Source organism: Osmia bicornis, chromosome 11 (genome assembly GCF_907164935.1).
Source record: "Osmia bicornis bicornis chromosome 11, iOsmBic2.1, whole genome shotgun sequence".
Classification (NCBI taxonomy): Eukaryota; Metazoa; Arthropoda; class Insecta; order Hymenoptera; family Megachilidae; genus Osmia; species Osmia bicornis.
In genome coordinates, this window is record NC_060226.1 from 4,214,083 (window position 1) to 4,232,940 (window position 18,858).

At 39.8% G+C, this 18,858-nt stretch overlaps 1 protein-coding gene across 2 annotated transcripts in view; it reads left to right on the forward strand.

Annotated features, from left to right (window-relative positions):
* Positions 1–18,858, forward strand: part of LOC114878955 (small conductance calcium-activated potassium channel protein) — a 129,197-nt gene that overhangs the window by 41,716 nt on the left and 68,623 nt on the right. Inside the window, exon 4 of one of the 2 annotated variants that reach the window (XM_046287719.1) lies at positions 6,055–6,279. The exons of the other annotated variant lie outside the window; for it this stretch is intronic. Coding sequence (XP_046143675.1) covers positions 6,055–6,279 — 225 coding nt within the window. The remainder of the gene's footprint in view (positions 1–6,054; positions 6,280–18,858) is intronic. 2 annotated transcript variants of the gene reach the window in all.

The following is an 18,858-nucleotide window of genomic DNA, read 5'->3' on the forward strand; positions in this document are numbered from 1 at the left end:
ATAATTAATTGTTAATAATTATGTAGAGCTAATTTTAGGGTTTGTCTCGTTCAAAATGTCAGAGGTAATAAAATTATGACTTTCATAATGAAGATTATCGATCATTTTATTGTATTCGAACCTCTCGTCTGACTTATGGCTGACCTATTCTACTTAAAATCATTTTGACTGATTAATGGATATATTACCTTTTCTATTTCAACAATTTCAATTGTTCTCGATAGTGTACTACTAATGCAATCTACCAACCATAAAAATCAATTTCTAAAGTTAATAAAAATGATTATTACATCGTTATTATAATAATCATTACATTTCATAAACAAAATTTTGGATGAAATCAAACATATCAAATAGGAATTACAAATTTTGTATTGTTTTAAAAAACTAATATCGGATAGACAGCTTTACACTATGGACCGTGAGTTCAGGGGAAACTTGCTTCTTTTTTTAAAATAAAGCTTTGAAAGAAAAACTTGAACCGCAATAACTCAGTTAAAAAAGTTTCAAACTCATTTCGACGCTTTCTTAAAGCTTGCCTTCAAATAACAAAGCTGAATTGTACGTCGACATGGAATCGCGAAGGTTTCGGTGCGTGAAAGTAAAAGAATCTCCGGTCGGTTTTCGTGTGACGCGGCCATAACGACGATCCGCCTTGTAAATCTGGAACGTTACACGTGTTTCCTGTCCGTGTAAGCGCATCCTGGGAAATGAAGCGAATGGGATCCAGGATTTTAAAAGCAAGGACAGCGGTTTTTACGTTTTTATCGCGTGCAGACGATCTCAAGCACGCCCCACATCGGCCAACTTCTTTTTCGTCTTCGCCGTGAAATCTATCGGGATATTTTTAAAGGCGACTCCTAGGCGTATCCTAGGCGCGATAAGATCCCGATTGGATTTTTATTCGAATCGCCTTCGTTCGTGATGAAAAACGCAAACGACGTGTCTCGATAATGTCGGCACCTGTACTTCAAAAGAACTATGAAACTATGAAATTGTTTTAAGGATAGAGTAAAGATCTCACGTAAATTATATAAAAAATACTTTCAACACCTAACAAATTTACAAAACCTGAGAAATATATTTTTTTATTATTACTTTTAATCGAACTTCGCCGGATTAAAAAGTTTTATATATTTCTTTTTTCTTTTTTGATAAACGATGTAGTAAAGTTTGAGAACGTGAAGAAACTTTACGTTGTATAGAGGTCGGACAAAAACGTTTCAAGGTAGTCCCCAACTCCTTTTCTAATAAAGTTACAACAAGCAATTCCAATTTACTACTTTCAAGACTGAACATTACCCTTCACTAATGACGACCGCGAGTTAAACACCTAAAAGTACATTTTACCGATTATTCCCATATTCACAAAATTCTCCAGAAACACACACAATATACATACATATACACGTATGCGCCCTTTTTTAAAGAGATATCAATGTACCTTCTTAATGTTCCTTGCAATACATGTGCGATAATTTTGAGATGCCAGCAACCCTTTCTTTATGCTGTCTTTTTAAATGTTATTAAATTTTCTCGATGTCAATCGTGTTTAATTTAAGACTGATACTTAAGTATATTGATGTTACAAAAATGGACTATGTTTGAAATCGCATCGACTGAAGATAAATTGAAAATGAAATATTATGTTGATCCTTAATGAGATGAAATCGTCGTTTTAAAAGATATCGTCGTTCTAGCGTTAAACCTGATTACCACCCAGTGTATCAACAATTAATCTACTTAATTCCCTGCGAATTACCATTTTATCGAATAAAATAAGCGAGGAATGTACAGGGTTTTGTATCAACAGCATAATTCGTTTGTGTAAACGTTCGTTTACTGCCAAGGTAATATAACGAGCGAGAATTGGCAATTTGCTGAGGACGAGGAAGTCGATATCAATTTCCCTTTCCCCGGCTGAATGTCTCTCATTAAAAGGGATCGGAGAAAAATAAATGGCAGTTCCATCCAGTTGGTTCTTTTATCCTCGGGCGTCCCGATAGGCATTCATCAACGGACAAAGAGAAACAAAAAAGGAAAGGAGTCGTTTAATCGTCAGTGAGAAACAATCAAAAGAAAGGAACGATTACTTTCACTTGAAATGTTGACCCGAAGCTTTTCGAAACTTCTTTTCATCCGTTGTTCAGGTTAAAATTACTTTGTCTAATGATTCGAGACATCGCTCATCGATGACCCAACGCGTTAACAAAGTTTAAGGTTCGTGAAACGATCCTTGCTTCGAGAAATAATTCAACGTCGAAGGTTACCAACGAAGACTACTTTCGATCGAACCTTGTCGGTGAAATTGTATTCCCTTGTAGCTGTTAATAATTAATTCTCAAGCCATTTTTATACCCCTCGAACAGCGCGGCTCGTTGCATAGGATTTTTCGAGAGCACACCAGCTCGTGTAAAAGGGATTTTTATGTTCTCGTTGATGGAGTTTGTCGGATACTTAGCTTATAAAAGAAAAAAATGTAAACGAAGAGGCTGTGGTTTAGAGAGAAAAGATTTTTATGTTGTCGCTGAAAAAAAGAAAATTGTATCACAAGTTCAAAAGTTAGACTGATTGAAAAGAGTCGAACGAGATACACAGACATTCGTTCGATTCTTTTTAACATTTCAACTTTTCGCTTAGTCAGCTGGCGAACATTCTCCATGCATTCTACAGTGCATGTTTCATCGCAAAAATCATCGGCAAACGTCGTCGTGTTTGCGAAACTTCCGCGTGTATTGCACTTTCAGGAACGGGCGAGCATCAGTTTCAAATATTTAGGATTCGAGCTGGGTCAGGAAAACTGTGTACGAAAACTTTTCACCACTTTCCAAACACGCTGCTCCTTCTCGTATTCCTACGATTCTTCCTAGTGTGCAAAATACTTTGATTCTCAGATTTACAATCTTCGCGAGTCAAATGCTTAGAATTTGAGAAGAATTAATTATGTCTAGAGCTTTTCTAAATTTTCTTTTCACAATTTCTCTTCTTCGCTAAAGGCTGAAATATCTTGAAGACAGAGAGATAGAAAATAATACCCTTGGAATTCGGGTTTGCAAAAACTTTCATTTTCGACAGCTATTCGTTAGAAAGGTGATATCAGTGTCTGGTAAGTCGTTAACCTCGATTGCCCTCGATTATACAGGATCTCAGATGAAAAAAAGAGAGAGGTGAAGTAATATCGTTTTGAACAGTCAGCTGTCAGAGGAAAAAGTCGAGTCGTAGCCGCAAGAGAAACCTCTCCGTTCCCTTTATCACTTGAGTGGTCTATCGGTGCGAACCCTCTTTTCGTTTTCTCTCGATTCGTCATGTTGACGTATCTGAAACAACGATGCTTATCTTTTTGGTCGATTTCCTGGGGCGGGGACGACCTTCCAGTTGTCTTTAGGAGATTAAACTCGGCGAACTGTTCCTATGTTTGTCAAACTTGATGAATCCTTCCTGGTTAAGGTACTTTCCCTTCTGTTTTCTCTTCGGTAATTGATTAGATGAGATTTTTTTTTATGAGTGAGGATGAAAGTCGAACAGCTTTCATGACGCTCTTAACGCTACAGTCTTAACTCGATCGGTTAATTAAAAAAAAAAAAGAAGAAAATCTACAATTCTGGTGCAGAATATTTTGATTTATAACCCTGACTGCGAGGAATATTACTGAGGATGATTTTGAATAGAAAAAGTAAAGAAATCTCTGAACGATAGGTTCTCCAAATATCTAACAAAACATAGCATGTAATCCATCATATGTAACAAATCGTATTTACAGAAAACGCCACAGGAGAATTATGGTTAAAATTCCACTCGACACGAATACGATAGTTAATATTGCTCTCTCTCGAAACAAATTCCCCATGGAAACTCTAATAATCCATCGATCGAACGCTCTCGAAACGATACAAACACTTCTAGCAAATAGCGAAAGCTTCTCGACAACGATGATTAAGCCATAGCTAGTAGTAGCCAATCGGCTTAGCATCTATCGAGTTGGTGGTCCGACAGACCAGCTCGACCAGATTAGAGTTAGGTATCCACGATCAACCAGCGAATGTTCAACAACGATACAACTTTCCACACGACACAGTCATCCTTTTAACAGCACCGTTAGTCCATAAACTTTCTTCTATCCCAAAGTAGAAAATTTCTTTCATTCTCTTCCCATGTATCCGTCTGTACCAGCAAGTATCCACTAGAAATGGGATGAATTTCAATATGGTAGACTTCCTTAGGAGAAATAGCAATGGAAATGGAGACACTCTGTTCGTCTTAATACTCGATGGTTACTCACCTAATTGACTAATTTCTGAATGAATTAACTCGTTTTGAAAGTAACACTAATATTCGTGTCGTTTGAAATAGGTGTAGTAACTCAGAAATATTAAGGCAAATGAGGACCTCCTTTTCTTGTATTGTTTTTTCTTCAAGGAAAGATTAAAATCGAAATCGAATTCCAGGAAATTCCAATGCAAAGGTATCTCATTACCTTAAATTCGGAAGTATTGAGGATCCCATCTCTAGTAACCGCAGCAACCTTAGATATTAAGGTAGAGCATTAAGTAGAACGCGATAGGAATAACATCATCAATCTGCCGCGCCATCTGCTCGCATCATCCATTAGCAGAGTTCTTTTGCATCGTCGAGCTGCTGGCAGACCGGGTCAACCCCACCGGAGTCCACCTTGCACCCCCCCGGAAAAACAACCGCGAACCACCCTCGACTAGCTTCTCATTCGATTGTTCGCCAACACTCTCCCTCCAACCCCCCTGGCTCCGCCCCAGAATTCAGCCCGAGTGATCTTTAGTTCTAGCCGAAACCGTGTCCTTTTTAGTCTAGTTTGGTAGTTTTGCGCCGAACGTAGTGCTCGGCTTAGATGATTTAGAAAGAATCATCGAGTGCCATCGCTTACGTGGACACCACCCTTATCCCGGGTTCGAAGAGTAAAGAAAGACTGGCCTAGAGAATGATTCCTTCAGGAACGAGATAATCGAGTTTAGATTTTCTCGTTTTTCGGATTCGTTTCTTGGCTGTCTATGTCTCTTGCTGGCTCTGGCTTTCACGCGATCCTGCAAGGCGATTCGTTGAAAAATGAATGATTTATTTTTTTTTTTTTTTAAATACTTGTAACATTGCTTGTTTTCGTGGTAAATTTTGAATAGACATGTTGCATCGTTTTAAGGAGTGATTGCTTTATTTTTTGTTCAATTTTGGTTTCAGATTAATTTTTTATTTAAGTATCTTTTGCTTTTATAAATTTTCATATATAGAAGATACTTTATATGAAGAATGTTTCCATTTTTGTTGGAAATATCTTTCAAGTAGTTCACAAGTTGCTTGAAGTCATGACTGTTGACGAATCGCCTTGTACATCAATGATTCACAAGGACAACTCGGTACTCTGGTAGATGATAGATTGATCATCATGAAACTACAAGGTCCAGAAGAAGGTGTTTGTAATTCTGATCGATGATTATGGAGAACCCTGTAGCCAGTGTGTTACTATTTCGAGAAATGATCGATCCAGAATCAACGAACCAAAGCAATCAGTGAATGAATTCAAATTAAATTATATCTCCATAACTACACAGACTTACAATCACTTTCGCACGAACGCTTTCTCTCCTCTTCCAAAGTATCGATCACCTTCACGAATCCTTTGTTAGAAACACCTTGTTTCGTCTCATTCGAATCATCAATGGGTTTCATCGAGATCACCGAAAAAACGTACTACCGACACTATTTTATCGGTACTGAGACCAAAATTTTCCGCGTGAATACAGTAGACTCTCGTTATATCGCCGCGGGTAAGGCTGTGTGGTACGATGGTGAAAAGGCAATATAACAAGAGTCTGTTGTAACGAACGGGCAATGGTTATGATACTTGGGGATATTCTGAACGTTAGTATCGGTAAAACAGTGTCGAAGGTTTTTCCCTGGTGATTTCAACGTAACCCTCCACCATAGATAATGTTTTCACTCGTGAACCACTGCACTCGTAACCACCCTCGCGCCTCCTGTATGCTAAGAATACTGTGTGGAATAACAACGTGCTAAAACCACGCCCAGTTCCCGTGGTGGTGCAAATCGTCGTCGACGACAATGCCACCGACGACACCTCCGCCGCCCACGGCAACGATACTCGGCGCCGTTTCCGGTTCTGGGTCTGGTTCCGGTATGCAGGGCGCCCAAGGCGTCGTTCTCTGTCCACGTACGCTGTCGCAGGTCCGACGATCACGGTTACGAAGAGCCCTCACCGAGGCGACCGCCGAGACCGTCAACTACGTCAAGACGGTGGGCACGATACTTACGATATGCCTGATCTATTTAAACCACCCTTACACGATTATTATTATTATTATTATATTCTGCATCGTACACAAGCACGGACATTTACCGCATACCCTGTTGAGAGCTCAGTTCTTTTGGAACCTTCCTTTTTTATTTCTTTCAGATTTATACAGGATGATTCATATGAGATGCATTTTGAATTTTAGGTAAAGGGTGCAAAAGCGAGTCACGATCGTTCAAAACATTATAGTAGAATTCATTTTTAATATTTTTTGTAATAATAGTGATGAGTCAAGTATAGCCTTCAAAATATTAGCCAGTATCTATAATACTAATCGAGGGATCCAATATAATATAATCGGTCAAGTTCATTTTTTAAGCAAACTGAATCAAACTAGTTAATCAAGTTAAACTTTAATTCAACATCCTGTAGTCTAGCCGATTGAAGACTTAATTAATTAAGAATATCGGACGACTTGAAATTGGGTTTGCTCCAAGTACGAGTTAACTGAAACTCTAATTCTTCGGAATTATTTAGTTTAAAACTCGATTCTTAGAGAAGGGCAGATCGGAAATTCGATTACTTTAGTATTTCATTGTTTAATCCCTGAATCGTTTCTTTCAGTCAATCAATTCAAATTGAAATTACTGTTCCAAAAGAACTAAGCCTCGGTGAGATGGAAACAACGACACGCTCAATTTCCATACGATCTCTATTCGAGCAGAATCAAAAGCGACGGGGAATAAAACGTTACGATCTTTCGTTTCGATGAGAAAAGGAGACTGGTCGATCGGAGGATCGATTCCGCGTTTATTACCCTCTTCTCGTTTGAAATCGTTCTCGAATTGTGTCGTCGTTTCGAACTTTACCCTCGACAGTCGATGTACTCGCGATATCAATGTAGCACGCATTTTATCGTGCGTACTTGCGGTTATGTTCGAACCATGTAGTTAGAGTCACTGACCTATAGAACTAGCTTCACACCATCACGCTAGAAAGTATTGTCACTAATTCGTGAACATAATTCTATCACCAATCACGTAATTTGCATTCTGGATTAACAAAAAAAACGATCAAAGTTCGCGATGTTCATTATTAGAATTTTTAGGATCGTGCAGATTAAACTAATATTGAATTCGCATCGTATGCAAGGTGCAAATGCACCCCTTTTATTAATGGAATTATATAATTTTTTTTTCTTTTGCATAAATCGTTTGCTTGGATTATCCTACGTATAAAAGTGGTACGGTTATATTAAAAAAAAACGATATAGTTTATGGGATATTTTAACTTTTTTAATAACACCTACCTTTAAGCACCCTCTTATCTCTACGGCTTTATTCACGCTTTCGTGCAGTTTTTAAATTACAAAAGATATTCGAAAGATACTTTTTATATATTTTTCTTTTAAAGTGTTAATATTGTTTATTACAGCGGGCACAAAAGCAAGCAATCGACTTATGCAAAATTAAATTGTGTATTTTAATTTTTTTTTTTAAGTGCAATTGCACTTTACTGTTTTTCAGAATGTAGCTTCGTCCAATTGCATGAAACACCCTCTAATTTTGTTAAATACTTATGTTGAAAAAATATTCTTAAATTATTTATGCAAAACAGAAGACTCGCGGAAAAGTTTGAACAGCAAGAATTGCAAAGTAGAGTACAAGAAATATTCAAAGTACCCGGAAGAAATAATATATTCCTCATTCGTAGGAAACGTCTATTGTTCCAAGCCGTCTCGTCTCATCTTCCGCTCGAGATCTATCGTGAAACACTTGCTCGCGCCAGTTCCACGTGGATCCGTAATTAGTTTTACAGACAGAACAGCGTGTCTTCTACGCGTAGGAAAATCGCGAAACTCGTTCTTCGAGCGCAACGGCAAGAACTGAGAAATTTAATGCCACGCTTGCTCGAACACGCTTCCTTTGTACCACCTTTTCTGCTTGCGCTTTGTGTGGCCGACTTCGCCATCCGCGACCGTCGGATTTACGATCGAGAATTTTTATTCCACCGTCGCGAAAGGGACATCGTAAAGTTCCTGGACATAACGAGAGAGATTACCTGGATAAAGCTTTTCCAGGATGAAGGGTGCCCGGCTCTTTTACTCCCAGCATTTTGTTCCCCGGATGGCCATTTAGAAGTCGACGTGTCAACGAAAACAGCTGGGAGTAATGGCTCGCGTATTCAAAATCAATTTGTCAACGCGTCGGTCGCAAAATATCGGTGCTTATTCTTTCGAATTTTCTCGGGAATTCCAGATTGAATGGAAGAAAATTTTGCAAACATGATAATTGCAAAATGATGATTTACTTCGGCAAGCACACGCTATTATATACTCCGAAATTATGGGAGGTAAGATTTATCCGGAAAGTCTGAAACAATTGGTCCATTTATCAAGAAAAGTTCTCCACGAAACTGTAACAAGCATTACCGTTTGAAAACTGTGTTTCCTCGTAAAGCAACTGTAAATTCGGTCAGACAAAAGTTTTTCAGCCCTCCATCGACGGTAAATGAGGAGGGCAAATCAGCTGCGCGACATTTGAACAAATATTTTAAGAAAAACAGGACAAACTCGGCGCTGGTTTGTTTCTCGATTGAATGTCGTTAGAGACATCGCAGTCAAGCAATTTCTCTTTCTCTCTCTCTCTTTCCAAATTACTCGAATACCAAACATTTTGTACATTTCCAAAATTTTCAGAGGTCAACGTTAAGGTAATTCCCGTTCCTCTCGGTGATCTTTACGATTTGACGATCCAAATGTGGATCATAAAACAACGAACCATGGAACGTGATAAGAGAATTACGATTGTCCATCAACGAAGTGTCGTTCTAGAAACACACTTTTATCGGCCATATTAACACCTGGCCCAGTCGGCCAGATATTTCATGGACGTGTTATCGCGGGTAAATTTAACAGGACCATTAATTTTCATCGAAGATTGAAGTTATGAAATGGAATATTTCGTGGATCTTCAGGTGAACGAAGACGACACGTGTCTGAACAGGTATAAGCTTACAGGACACGTCTCGTGCTCGTTTCATTGCTGAAGCACGTTTCAAGATCATTTTTCTAGGGTAACCGGAAGAGCATCATTTCCTGTCGTGTCCTTGTTGCTATGCTCGCAATCACTGGCACGTATTGTTTGAATAAATTAAACATTTCATGGACTGATCGCGTATTTAAATTTCTACAGAGTATCTTGTAACTAACGGTAGAAATGGAACAAGAATCGCGGTCGACTTCCTTGCGAATATTACGAGCAGCAATCTCATAACTTTCCATTCAAATCAGTGCTGATGCGTGCTGCTTGCAAAATGCACCACAAATATGCAGCCCCTAGCTGCGCATCACGCCCGGTATCTCGATAATTCTATCAAGGGAAGTTATTGCTCTATAAAATCAGTGTTCCCAGTCTATTACTAAAATTACCGCCCGTCTAGCGTGCAATAAACGCGCATGCTGCATTAGAGAAGCCGGTAATATACCTCATTATAACTTCGTGTAAACTGAACTTCTCGTTTGTATATCTTCTCTCCTTTTTTCTCTTCTTCACTCTGACCAACTGCAAGTTTGAAAATTAGTAATTTCCTACAAGAATATGTTTAAACAATAATTTGTAAAGAACGTTTGATCTCTCTCGTTGGCACCTAATTTTACGCTGAACAAACTTCGAGGTCCGCGCTGCTCAAGGGAATTTGTGGAAACGCTTAAATCGAGGGAAAAAAGGGAAGAATAAGAAGAAGGGTGTGGGATGATGGATAAAATCCAGTGTTCCATGTTCGAGCCGAGAAATAAAAAACTTTTCAGAGGCATCCGTCGGTGGATCGAAGTAAAAACGAGGAGGGATGAGGGTGCGGTTGCTTAATAGGGGTGGCGTTTGAAAGCGACGATAGAAGATCGCGAACAGCCGCACTCAGAGGGTTAATGTTGCAATTGGCGGTCTTGCGAGGGTGGAAAAAATAGAGTTGAATAGAATCAAAGATATAGGATACTTCTTTCCTAGAATTTCTCTTCCGCTATTATTTCTCCAAGGTATTATGGTGTGGCATTTCATTTTTGACTCAATACGGTTTCAATCCCCTTTGGAGTAAAAGCACAAAATAAGTCACTTTAAGGAAAGTCCCCTTGAAAATTGTAAAAGATACAGAAGATATTTTTCTATGTATTTATAAAACAAAATTATATTTTTCCTTTAGAAAATTGTCAAAGGAATAGCATGATAGGTCGGTCGAGAAGAGAGAATCAGAGACAAGTGTCTGAAAAGGAAAGCTCCATTTCCGTTTCAAGTTGCGCGACGAAATTCTAGCTGATCGAGCGACGACCCGTCTCTTCAGTGTTCCTTTATTTGCTAGGAGGATTCACGGTTCTCGCTTTATCCCTCATCTTTCTTCCTCTCCACTCGCAGTCGTCCGTTTCTGCTCGCTTAATCTCTTGGCCGCGGACCATCTTTATTTTTTCGTCGCGTCGTTGCAGTTACTCCACGATTATTACCTCAGGGAACGATGCCACGACGACAGAGGCATCGTGGAAACGATTTCTCCCGGCATCGTCCGCCGGAACTCGAACACTTTATCAGGGACGAACTTTGTTCGTTCTTTTTTGCCTGCTCGCTTCAGGGTGGTAAATTAATTGATTCTGTTCGATCATTTCGATTGCTAATTCAATTTCTCGTCTTTCTGGTCAAATTAATTCGTAAAGTTCCCTGTCAAAAAGTGATATCGAACAGAATTAATTGCAATGAAAACATCCCCCTGTTTCCTCGTTGCAGGGTTGATTAGAAATCCAAATTGTTTTAGAAAATTGTCAGGCAACTCGCGTGGATAATGGAGACACGGCTCGTTATTATCGTTCGTCTGTTCGCATTATTGTTGCACCGATGATAGAAGGCTGGCCTGGGTCTGACACGTCCTCTGATATATTACCAGCTGACCGGAAAACACAACACTAGTATGCGCGTAGAAACGCGTGCGTCGTTCACAGTCCCATGTTTCCGATGATTATTAACACCCTTGCCATTGTACCGATCACGTGCTCCTCGTTATAAAATAATACAATCGAAAAGTTAAAAAAAAATGCAAGAGAAAGAGAGAGAATACTGTTACGTCGTTAGTAGAATTCAATAATTAAATGGTTAAATTGGAAAACGAAGTAATCGTTGTGGAAATGAAGCTTGTATCAGCTGCGAAACAGCAGGTCCTTTATTCTCGGCGAGAGCGTAGCCGCAAATGCTTAGGGATTAAAAATTAACACCGGATGTCCCGATCATCCCGTAAAGTACACGCAATATGTCGGCTGTTTGGTCAGCGAATGCCACGGTTATGGGGGTACTGAAACGACGGAACACGACGTCGGTTGCGTCAGGTTCCATTACATGCACGCTGGATAATGCTCGCCCTGTATTCCGCTCTGCATTCCAACGTGAACGCGACACTTGTAGTTAAAATACATCCGAGCGTCCCATGAATCGAATAAATCTCCGTAGCTGGTTGCTCGCGCGAGAGCTGCTCGTATTTTTAACGGGCAATTTAACGTTCTTATTGCAGGAAGCTGGGAAACAACACTCCGACCGCGTATTTCTAACCCTTTGTAGCGGTCTGCACTTGTTAATTGGTTTAACTTTGCACAGCCGGGTGGGAAAATGTTCCAGTGTAATTTCAAATGGACTTTCGAGAGGTTTCAAGTATTTTGAAGGAGTACTTGTTGATTTCTAAAGGAAAAATTTCTTTTCACTGAATCCCTTTGAGGTGGCAGTTTTGCAGTTTAAAAAAGTATCTCTTAATTTATATTTCAAGGGAATTATGGTTAGTTCATTTATTTAAAAACCTCAGTTCTTAATTACATCTGATATTTCCAACTTTTAGGATTACTTTTTCAGAAGTATAAATAAATAGTTATTCTGTAAATAGCGAGAATGTAGGATACTAATATAGTAAACTAATGTAGGTACCAGTATTTTATCGGGGTTTAATCTTGTCTTTCGAACAGCCGCAACCGTACCTTGCCGCTGTCTGACTAAGCGTTGATTTATCTACTGACGGCTGTAACTTTTTACAGCTGTATTGAAAATTACAAGGCTGCTCACATAGCTATATTAGCACACAGTAAGAAGCTATATGACTCGGTATATCTAAGCGAACATCTTAAATCGTGTCTACTAGCATTCGTCAAAACTAATGTACCGTGTATTACGGCCTGACTAGAAACGACATGATTCACTTGGGAGCGAGTTCCTTATCCATCTTCGGATCAAGTCACGTCCAAATAATCAACCGAATTTTAGATCTATTTTTGGAACTCTCTCTGTTGATCGCATTGAATTAAAAAAATTAATCAAGTTGAATACTCGAGCGACCATGATTTTAAAGAAAACTTTGATTATGGAAAATAAGGTTGAAACGTAGAAAACCTCTGGCGAGGGATTTATCGAAGTCGCCGAACGAAGTAGCTGGATGATGAATTATTAAGTGGATGTGCCTTAAAGTCGAGTTCGGTATTACCTATAATACCAGCTAGGCGAGCTGATCGATGGGAATTCAACAAAGTGGCTGGCATATCCAGCGTGAAATATTCAACGACGAAATCGATGGAGGGGATCGCGATTACGGCAGTTCACCACCCCGGACGGAGTATAATCGAAACGCGACCATTTTGCTGGAAATTATTCAGTAAGATTGATTTCGCCTGGGCCCGCGAAAATCTCAGCTACTTCTCAAGCGTACCCTGCCAGCATAATTGTGCTCGCAGAATCGACGTTTCCTCCTGCGACGTGGAAATATACGGAAGTGCTGTTATTTTCTTAAGAGATCTCGAAATCCGTATTCAGAGTGAGATTCCATTACGGATGATATCCCGGCTGTGGCTAAAAATTGAAAATGAAATAACAGAAACGTTACTTTTCCACTTTGCTAAGCGTCTAAATTGAAACTTTTTGATAAATAGAAGTCTCAGGATTCATTTTAACTTCTTTCACTTGTTACAAGGAACGGATAAAAATATTTCACGAAATAATTACTATCAACAGATACCAAAGTAATTCTTTAAATCAATGAGTCCACTGATTTTTCCGAATCACTGATCAGATATAATAGCCTGTATTCTATCCCACGTGTTGCACGCGTTTTGTTCGAATGTCGTGTCGAGTTTTAATGCTCTTTAGGCGGACCGTATCAAAGTTCGTTTTTATAATAGTTTAAATAGTCCTTGTCAATCGTTTTATTTCATTCGATTAGAAAGAGATAAAAATTCTGTCGTAAATTAAGAAACAAGTCTGTTTCGTTGATCGTTGATATCTATCACTTGCCGAAGGATCAGAAACGAAACGGTTCGTTAAAATGCGCTACGTATCAACTGGTTCGCGGGGAAACTTTTGAAACATCTTCACGTGTCGTTATAATCCCTAACAATTTACTCGATCCAGCTTTTGCACGGAGCGGGCTCGACGAAGTTGCTCTATTAAAAAAGTTTTTCCATTCCGCGCTCGACGAACGCGGCAGGGCTCCTTCGATGGCCCGCAGGCTTTCAAGGAAATCAATTTCTTTTCGTTGACTAACAAGGAAAGCCGACCTCACCAATTTCGACTAGTCTCCGTACGGATGTACGGTTATTTGCAACAGGAATAACGATGTATTTCAATTCTATCTGACAGATCAGACTAATAGAATAGAATATCAAGAACCCGGGACTTAAACTCGACAAACTTTCGGGTACTCGCGCACCCTTACAAAATACCTGCAACACGCGGTGTTAATAATTGTGAAGGAAGAAACGTGGGATTCGTCGTTCCGACAGCTTTCCGGCGTCAGAATTCAAACAAGACCGCAAGGTGAACGCAACGCGAAAACTTCGCAGCTTACAAGCGAAACGTGTCACCGCGTAAGCGACGCGACCTGTCAAGATAGTCGAGCGGAAACGCCACGACGGCCAATTAATTCTTTCACCGCACAGCTGTGATGCGCGACAAATGTAACAAGCGCGAAATCGTTACATCTGCAACTTGTGTCACGCGAAGCCTCGATGATATATTACTCGGAGATGCATCATCGTTCCGCGTTGCTTGCTGCTCGCCTATCGAATCGATCGATCGGAAACTGATGAACCGTGCGGTGCTTGCAAGAAAATAATTCGTCCCACGACGCGAGCGAACTTCCCTTCGAATCGGTTTCTCCCTCACGACCGATTTCCTCGATCCTTGTTTCGCGAACTTCGCATCCCGCGCTCTTTTCTATCTTCCTTCCTTTTCCGTGCTTTGAACTGGCTGCTCGACTATATACGTCAAGCTGCAAAGAAGCTTTAGCGATTTTGTCGGTCACGGTTGACCCGTCGCGTTAACCCCTCGATTTGAATCGTATAACTCGTGCCGGAGGTCTCGATTTTTTCAACCCTTGCCTCCTGATATTTCCTTCCCGGAGATTCGGAAATTTTTCAAACCGAGAAGCTTCGTTCAAAAAACTGTTCTTATATGATTATTTATGATAAGAGAGGGATGATATATAAAAATTTTATATTTTCAAAAGAGAGGAATACAAAGATTGTGTTTTTTACTGAATCTTAGGATGTGTACTTTTAAAGTATTTACCAAATAAATTTACAAGAGAGATTCGTTTATTTTAATACGTAATCTTGATTTATTCGTGACGGACTGATCCAGGTGCTTTCTTAAAAACAAACAAACATAGTGGTAACACGCGATTCATCTCGCCTGCGACATACATATAGCAGAGCAACGAGATATTAATCACGGTAACAACCGGTCGTACCTCGCGAAACCCATGAATGGGTCACGCCATTCGGCCCATTAGCTTTACTTTAGCCTCGCGGACACGTGGAGCCGACATAAATCTGCGGCCAGGTATCCAGCAGGTCCGAAAGTCGGCTATTTACGGCGTATAGCCTCGTAAAATTGAAAAACACCCGAAATTCACGCGGCACCCTAGCCTCTCTTACTCTCGAATTAACCTTGTACGAGTTTACGAGTTGAACGCAAGCGTCCTGTTTCCTCCATTCCATAGAGTTCGGTTATCACGTTGCCCATTAAGAAAGAACACGCACCTTTCGTGGCACGGCTTATCATCTCCACGATACCGACAGCTACGTTTTTCACCTTGTCTCGAGGGTCGTAAACGTTCCAGCGTTGTTGGAATTATCTTTCGTCCAACTTTCGTCGCTCCTTGACCCCTGTCCTCGAGTTCTTCGGAAGAGCGATGGAATTTTTGTATTGGCACAAGCTCCTTACGATACCTCGGGGAATATTCAAGTTGTTTTTACCAATTACCAATTCTATCGAATAAAACGTGCTAGAAATTTGTGAGACTTTTTTTTTGTTTTCGGGGGTAATGTAAGAGGGTCTCTGCGAAAAATTTTGCCCCTTAGAGAGACAATTCAATGGCCGAAGGGGAAATAATGAAGGGCCGTCTCGGGAATTGGTATTTATGGCTTTCGTAGAGGGAGAAAGGTGTTTTATAAAAGTAGCTATATCAGGGCGTGGAGAATCGTGTTTCGGGGAAATGGATATATGCAAGGGGGCGCTGAATAGAAAGGAAGGTAAACATTTTATGGAAATAAGTGTACTGTTATTTTTCGAATGTATTTGGACATTTCTCTTGATTTAATAGAACCTCTCGTTCGGAGATTGCGAGTAAATGTTTTGCGTGGGCGTAGGGGTTGGGTAAAGTTTGCTGACTCGTCGAAGATTATAATGAAGACTCTTTTATGTTTTTGTCGTGCTTTCGATCGAGTGTTTTCTATTTGTTACGTAGATTATGGTCTAATCGAATTCCTTCACTTCTCAGTAAAAATAAATATTTTAAATGCTTACGAGCTAGAAATTTTCTCTCCGGTGATACAAGGATTCGACGAGTTAAAATGAGAAAAAAGGGGAGAATAAAATTTGCCCTCCTTTCTTCAGAAGCTTCATGAAAGTTTCGGAAATTCTTCGCGTTCCTGCCGGACGTACAATCCACAATGGACCCACCGATCGTTGAATTCCTTTGCGTTTGACAGTTGGATAGGTTGTTTTTAATATAGCTTGTTACCTTTGTTCAAGTTTCCTTCGGGATGCTTTCAAAGTTCTTCTCGGAAGTTTCATATATAAACTTGAAACTCAGTGCAACATAATGCAATCTTTCTTTCGTCGTTGGAGCGAAGAAATAAACATTGTTTAACGACCACTATTTAAACCGTACTTGATATTACATTATTTCTCTGGAATTTGTGACTTTTCGAGTTTCTGAACGTGTTATAAATCTTGTCACGTTGTATCAAATTATCATCATAACCTACATTCTTTTCATCCAGCTTCCACAGTATCAGCTTACATAAAGAAGCATATATTACCAAGAAAAAAAGAAGAGAAAGATGTGACCGGTGTTCTTGTCAGAGGACACGACACAATAAGCCACTCGTTGAATACTAGAACGTACTAGAGAACTTTTTTACACTCCAGCTTCTTCAGTATTCTCCTATTGTTTTCTCCTTGTTGTTTTTTAGTTAAGAGTGACGCTAATTGGCCAAGGACACGGCCACCACGTCCAATTATGTCCACAACGGTAGATTTACCTTGGTGCGGGTCGAGTGATGCTTATTTTCAAAGGGAAGGGTATCTACTCGAAAGCGATTTCCCTCCGATACGTGTCTAACGTTTGATCCGAATGTATATTGGTACATGTGATAGGAATGTTTGTTCAAACTTCAAAGTGATTCCCGGTTAAACATTTGCTGAAAATACGATTGAATCTGCCCGCGAGTCTGGCCAGAATTTCATTTCGAACTGTATTCTCTGTAGCCGATATTGTAAAACGGAGAAATCCGACCGTGGGCGACCGAATAAGTAGAATAACACTGTAAATAATCAGACGTTCGATAAGGTCGCCAGTGGGTAGACAAGTGTCTAACTGGAATTTTATTCCGAATCATATTTTCTACACGGTGTGTCCACGAAAAAATGGAGCAGAACAGTAAAGTTTGTCCCGAGTAGAATAGTACCGTGGGTGGTCAGACAAGTGATATGGGTCCGGGAACGGTCAGACGGTTGTCTGACTGGCATATGATTTCGAGGAATTTTTGTTCTTTATCGATCCCTCGGACGAAAACCGTACGGGAATATAAAATATTTGGAAAATTCACTTCGTATCAGGAACTTGTACTTTTTTCAAAGCTACCCTTATCAGCCGTATTGCAGTCTCTTTGCTGACACAATGCATCTTGTCACCAATTTAACCTGCCGATTGTCGATTCAGGGGAACGACAGCTCGCTTTCTCGCTGGTTATTTTCACTGAAAACGTTCGGACCAGTGAAACGCGTCTCAGGGACACAATGCGAGTCGCGATTTTTATCAGACCGGTCGATCGACACTGCTTTAACGCGGTCGCTTTTATTGGCAGAATCAGTCCATCGGGTTAGAATTGCGATTGCGAAGAAAAATTACACGCTTCGCAATCACTTTTCAACAAACCCACGAGCCAATGTTAATGACAATAGCGACACGATCTTATCGTTAACACTTTTATAGTTTGTTGCTATCGTTCAATTTCTTAGCTGCAATTTTCTGTAATAATCATCTAATTATTCAGAGCACGGATGTGGTACAAATCGACCTAATTTGATAACTTCGTTTCGACCGCATAGCTGTATTTCATTATGAAATTTTATTTACAACGGATTCGTTGATACCAGATTTTATTTCAAAGTTTGTCGCCTTGTGCTAAATTTCTTAAGACTAGATTAGAAAGCATAATCCTGTGGGGGTTGTTTTACTCTGCTGATAGCATCTTGGACACTACCCTCCAAGAATTCACCCCTTAAATATGAGTTACCACGTTTAAAAGAAGAAATACAGCGTTTCTTATCTCTGATAGCTGTATAAAGCTGCCAAATTTGATCAAAATTGCAAATAATAGTGATGTTGGTAACGTTCCTTAGCAGGATTACCCCAGGCTGAAATAAAATAGGAAAGGGTGCTTTAATAGAAATACCTTTTATCCTTCGATCTTTAAAATATAATTCCACGTTAAATTATAGGGTTTATCTATGAATCTTTTACCTTGTACTCAATCTGCTATTAATCTTTGGGGCCCAGAAACAAAATTAATCAAAGTTCTAATCTCGATGTGGATAATTTTTTTCTACTGTCTACGCACATCCTTCCCTCGATTACGATATATCTAAGTCAAAGAATTTCATCAGTGGTCATGATATATTATCTTCTTGTTTTCTCATCAATTCATGGGCGACTATCGCTTATCGTCAGACCCTGAACGCCCAAAAGTTTCCGTGTCCTAAGATTTATAGATCTATGTTCGGTGAATTTTCTTTGCCCTTTTCCTCTGGCAAACGTTGCTACCATTTTCAAGACTTCCCTTCGTGATCCAAAAACGCAACTGCGAGAACTCGCATCCGTCGATTCAATATTTACGCTGGAGAACGGGGAATGGTCGATGAAACGGGGTAAAGACGGAAGTAAAGTCGAGATAGCGCAAGATTTGCCAGGAAAGAACGGAAACTGTGGCTGTGTACGAAAATACGCAAGAAAATATGAATTTTTTTGCGACTAAGGACGAAAGAGAAATATTTCCTGCCGCTTAG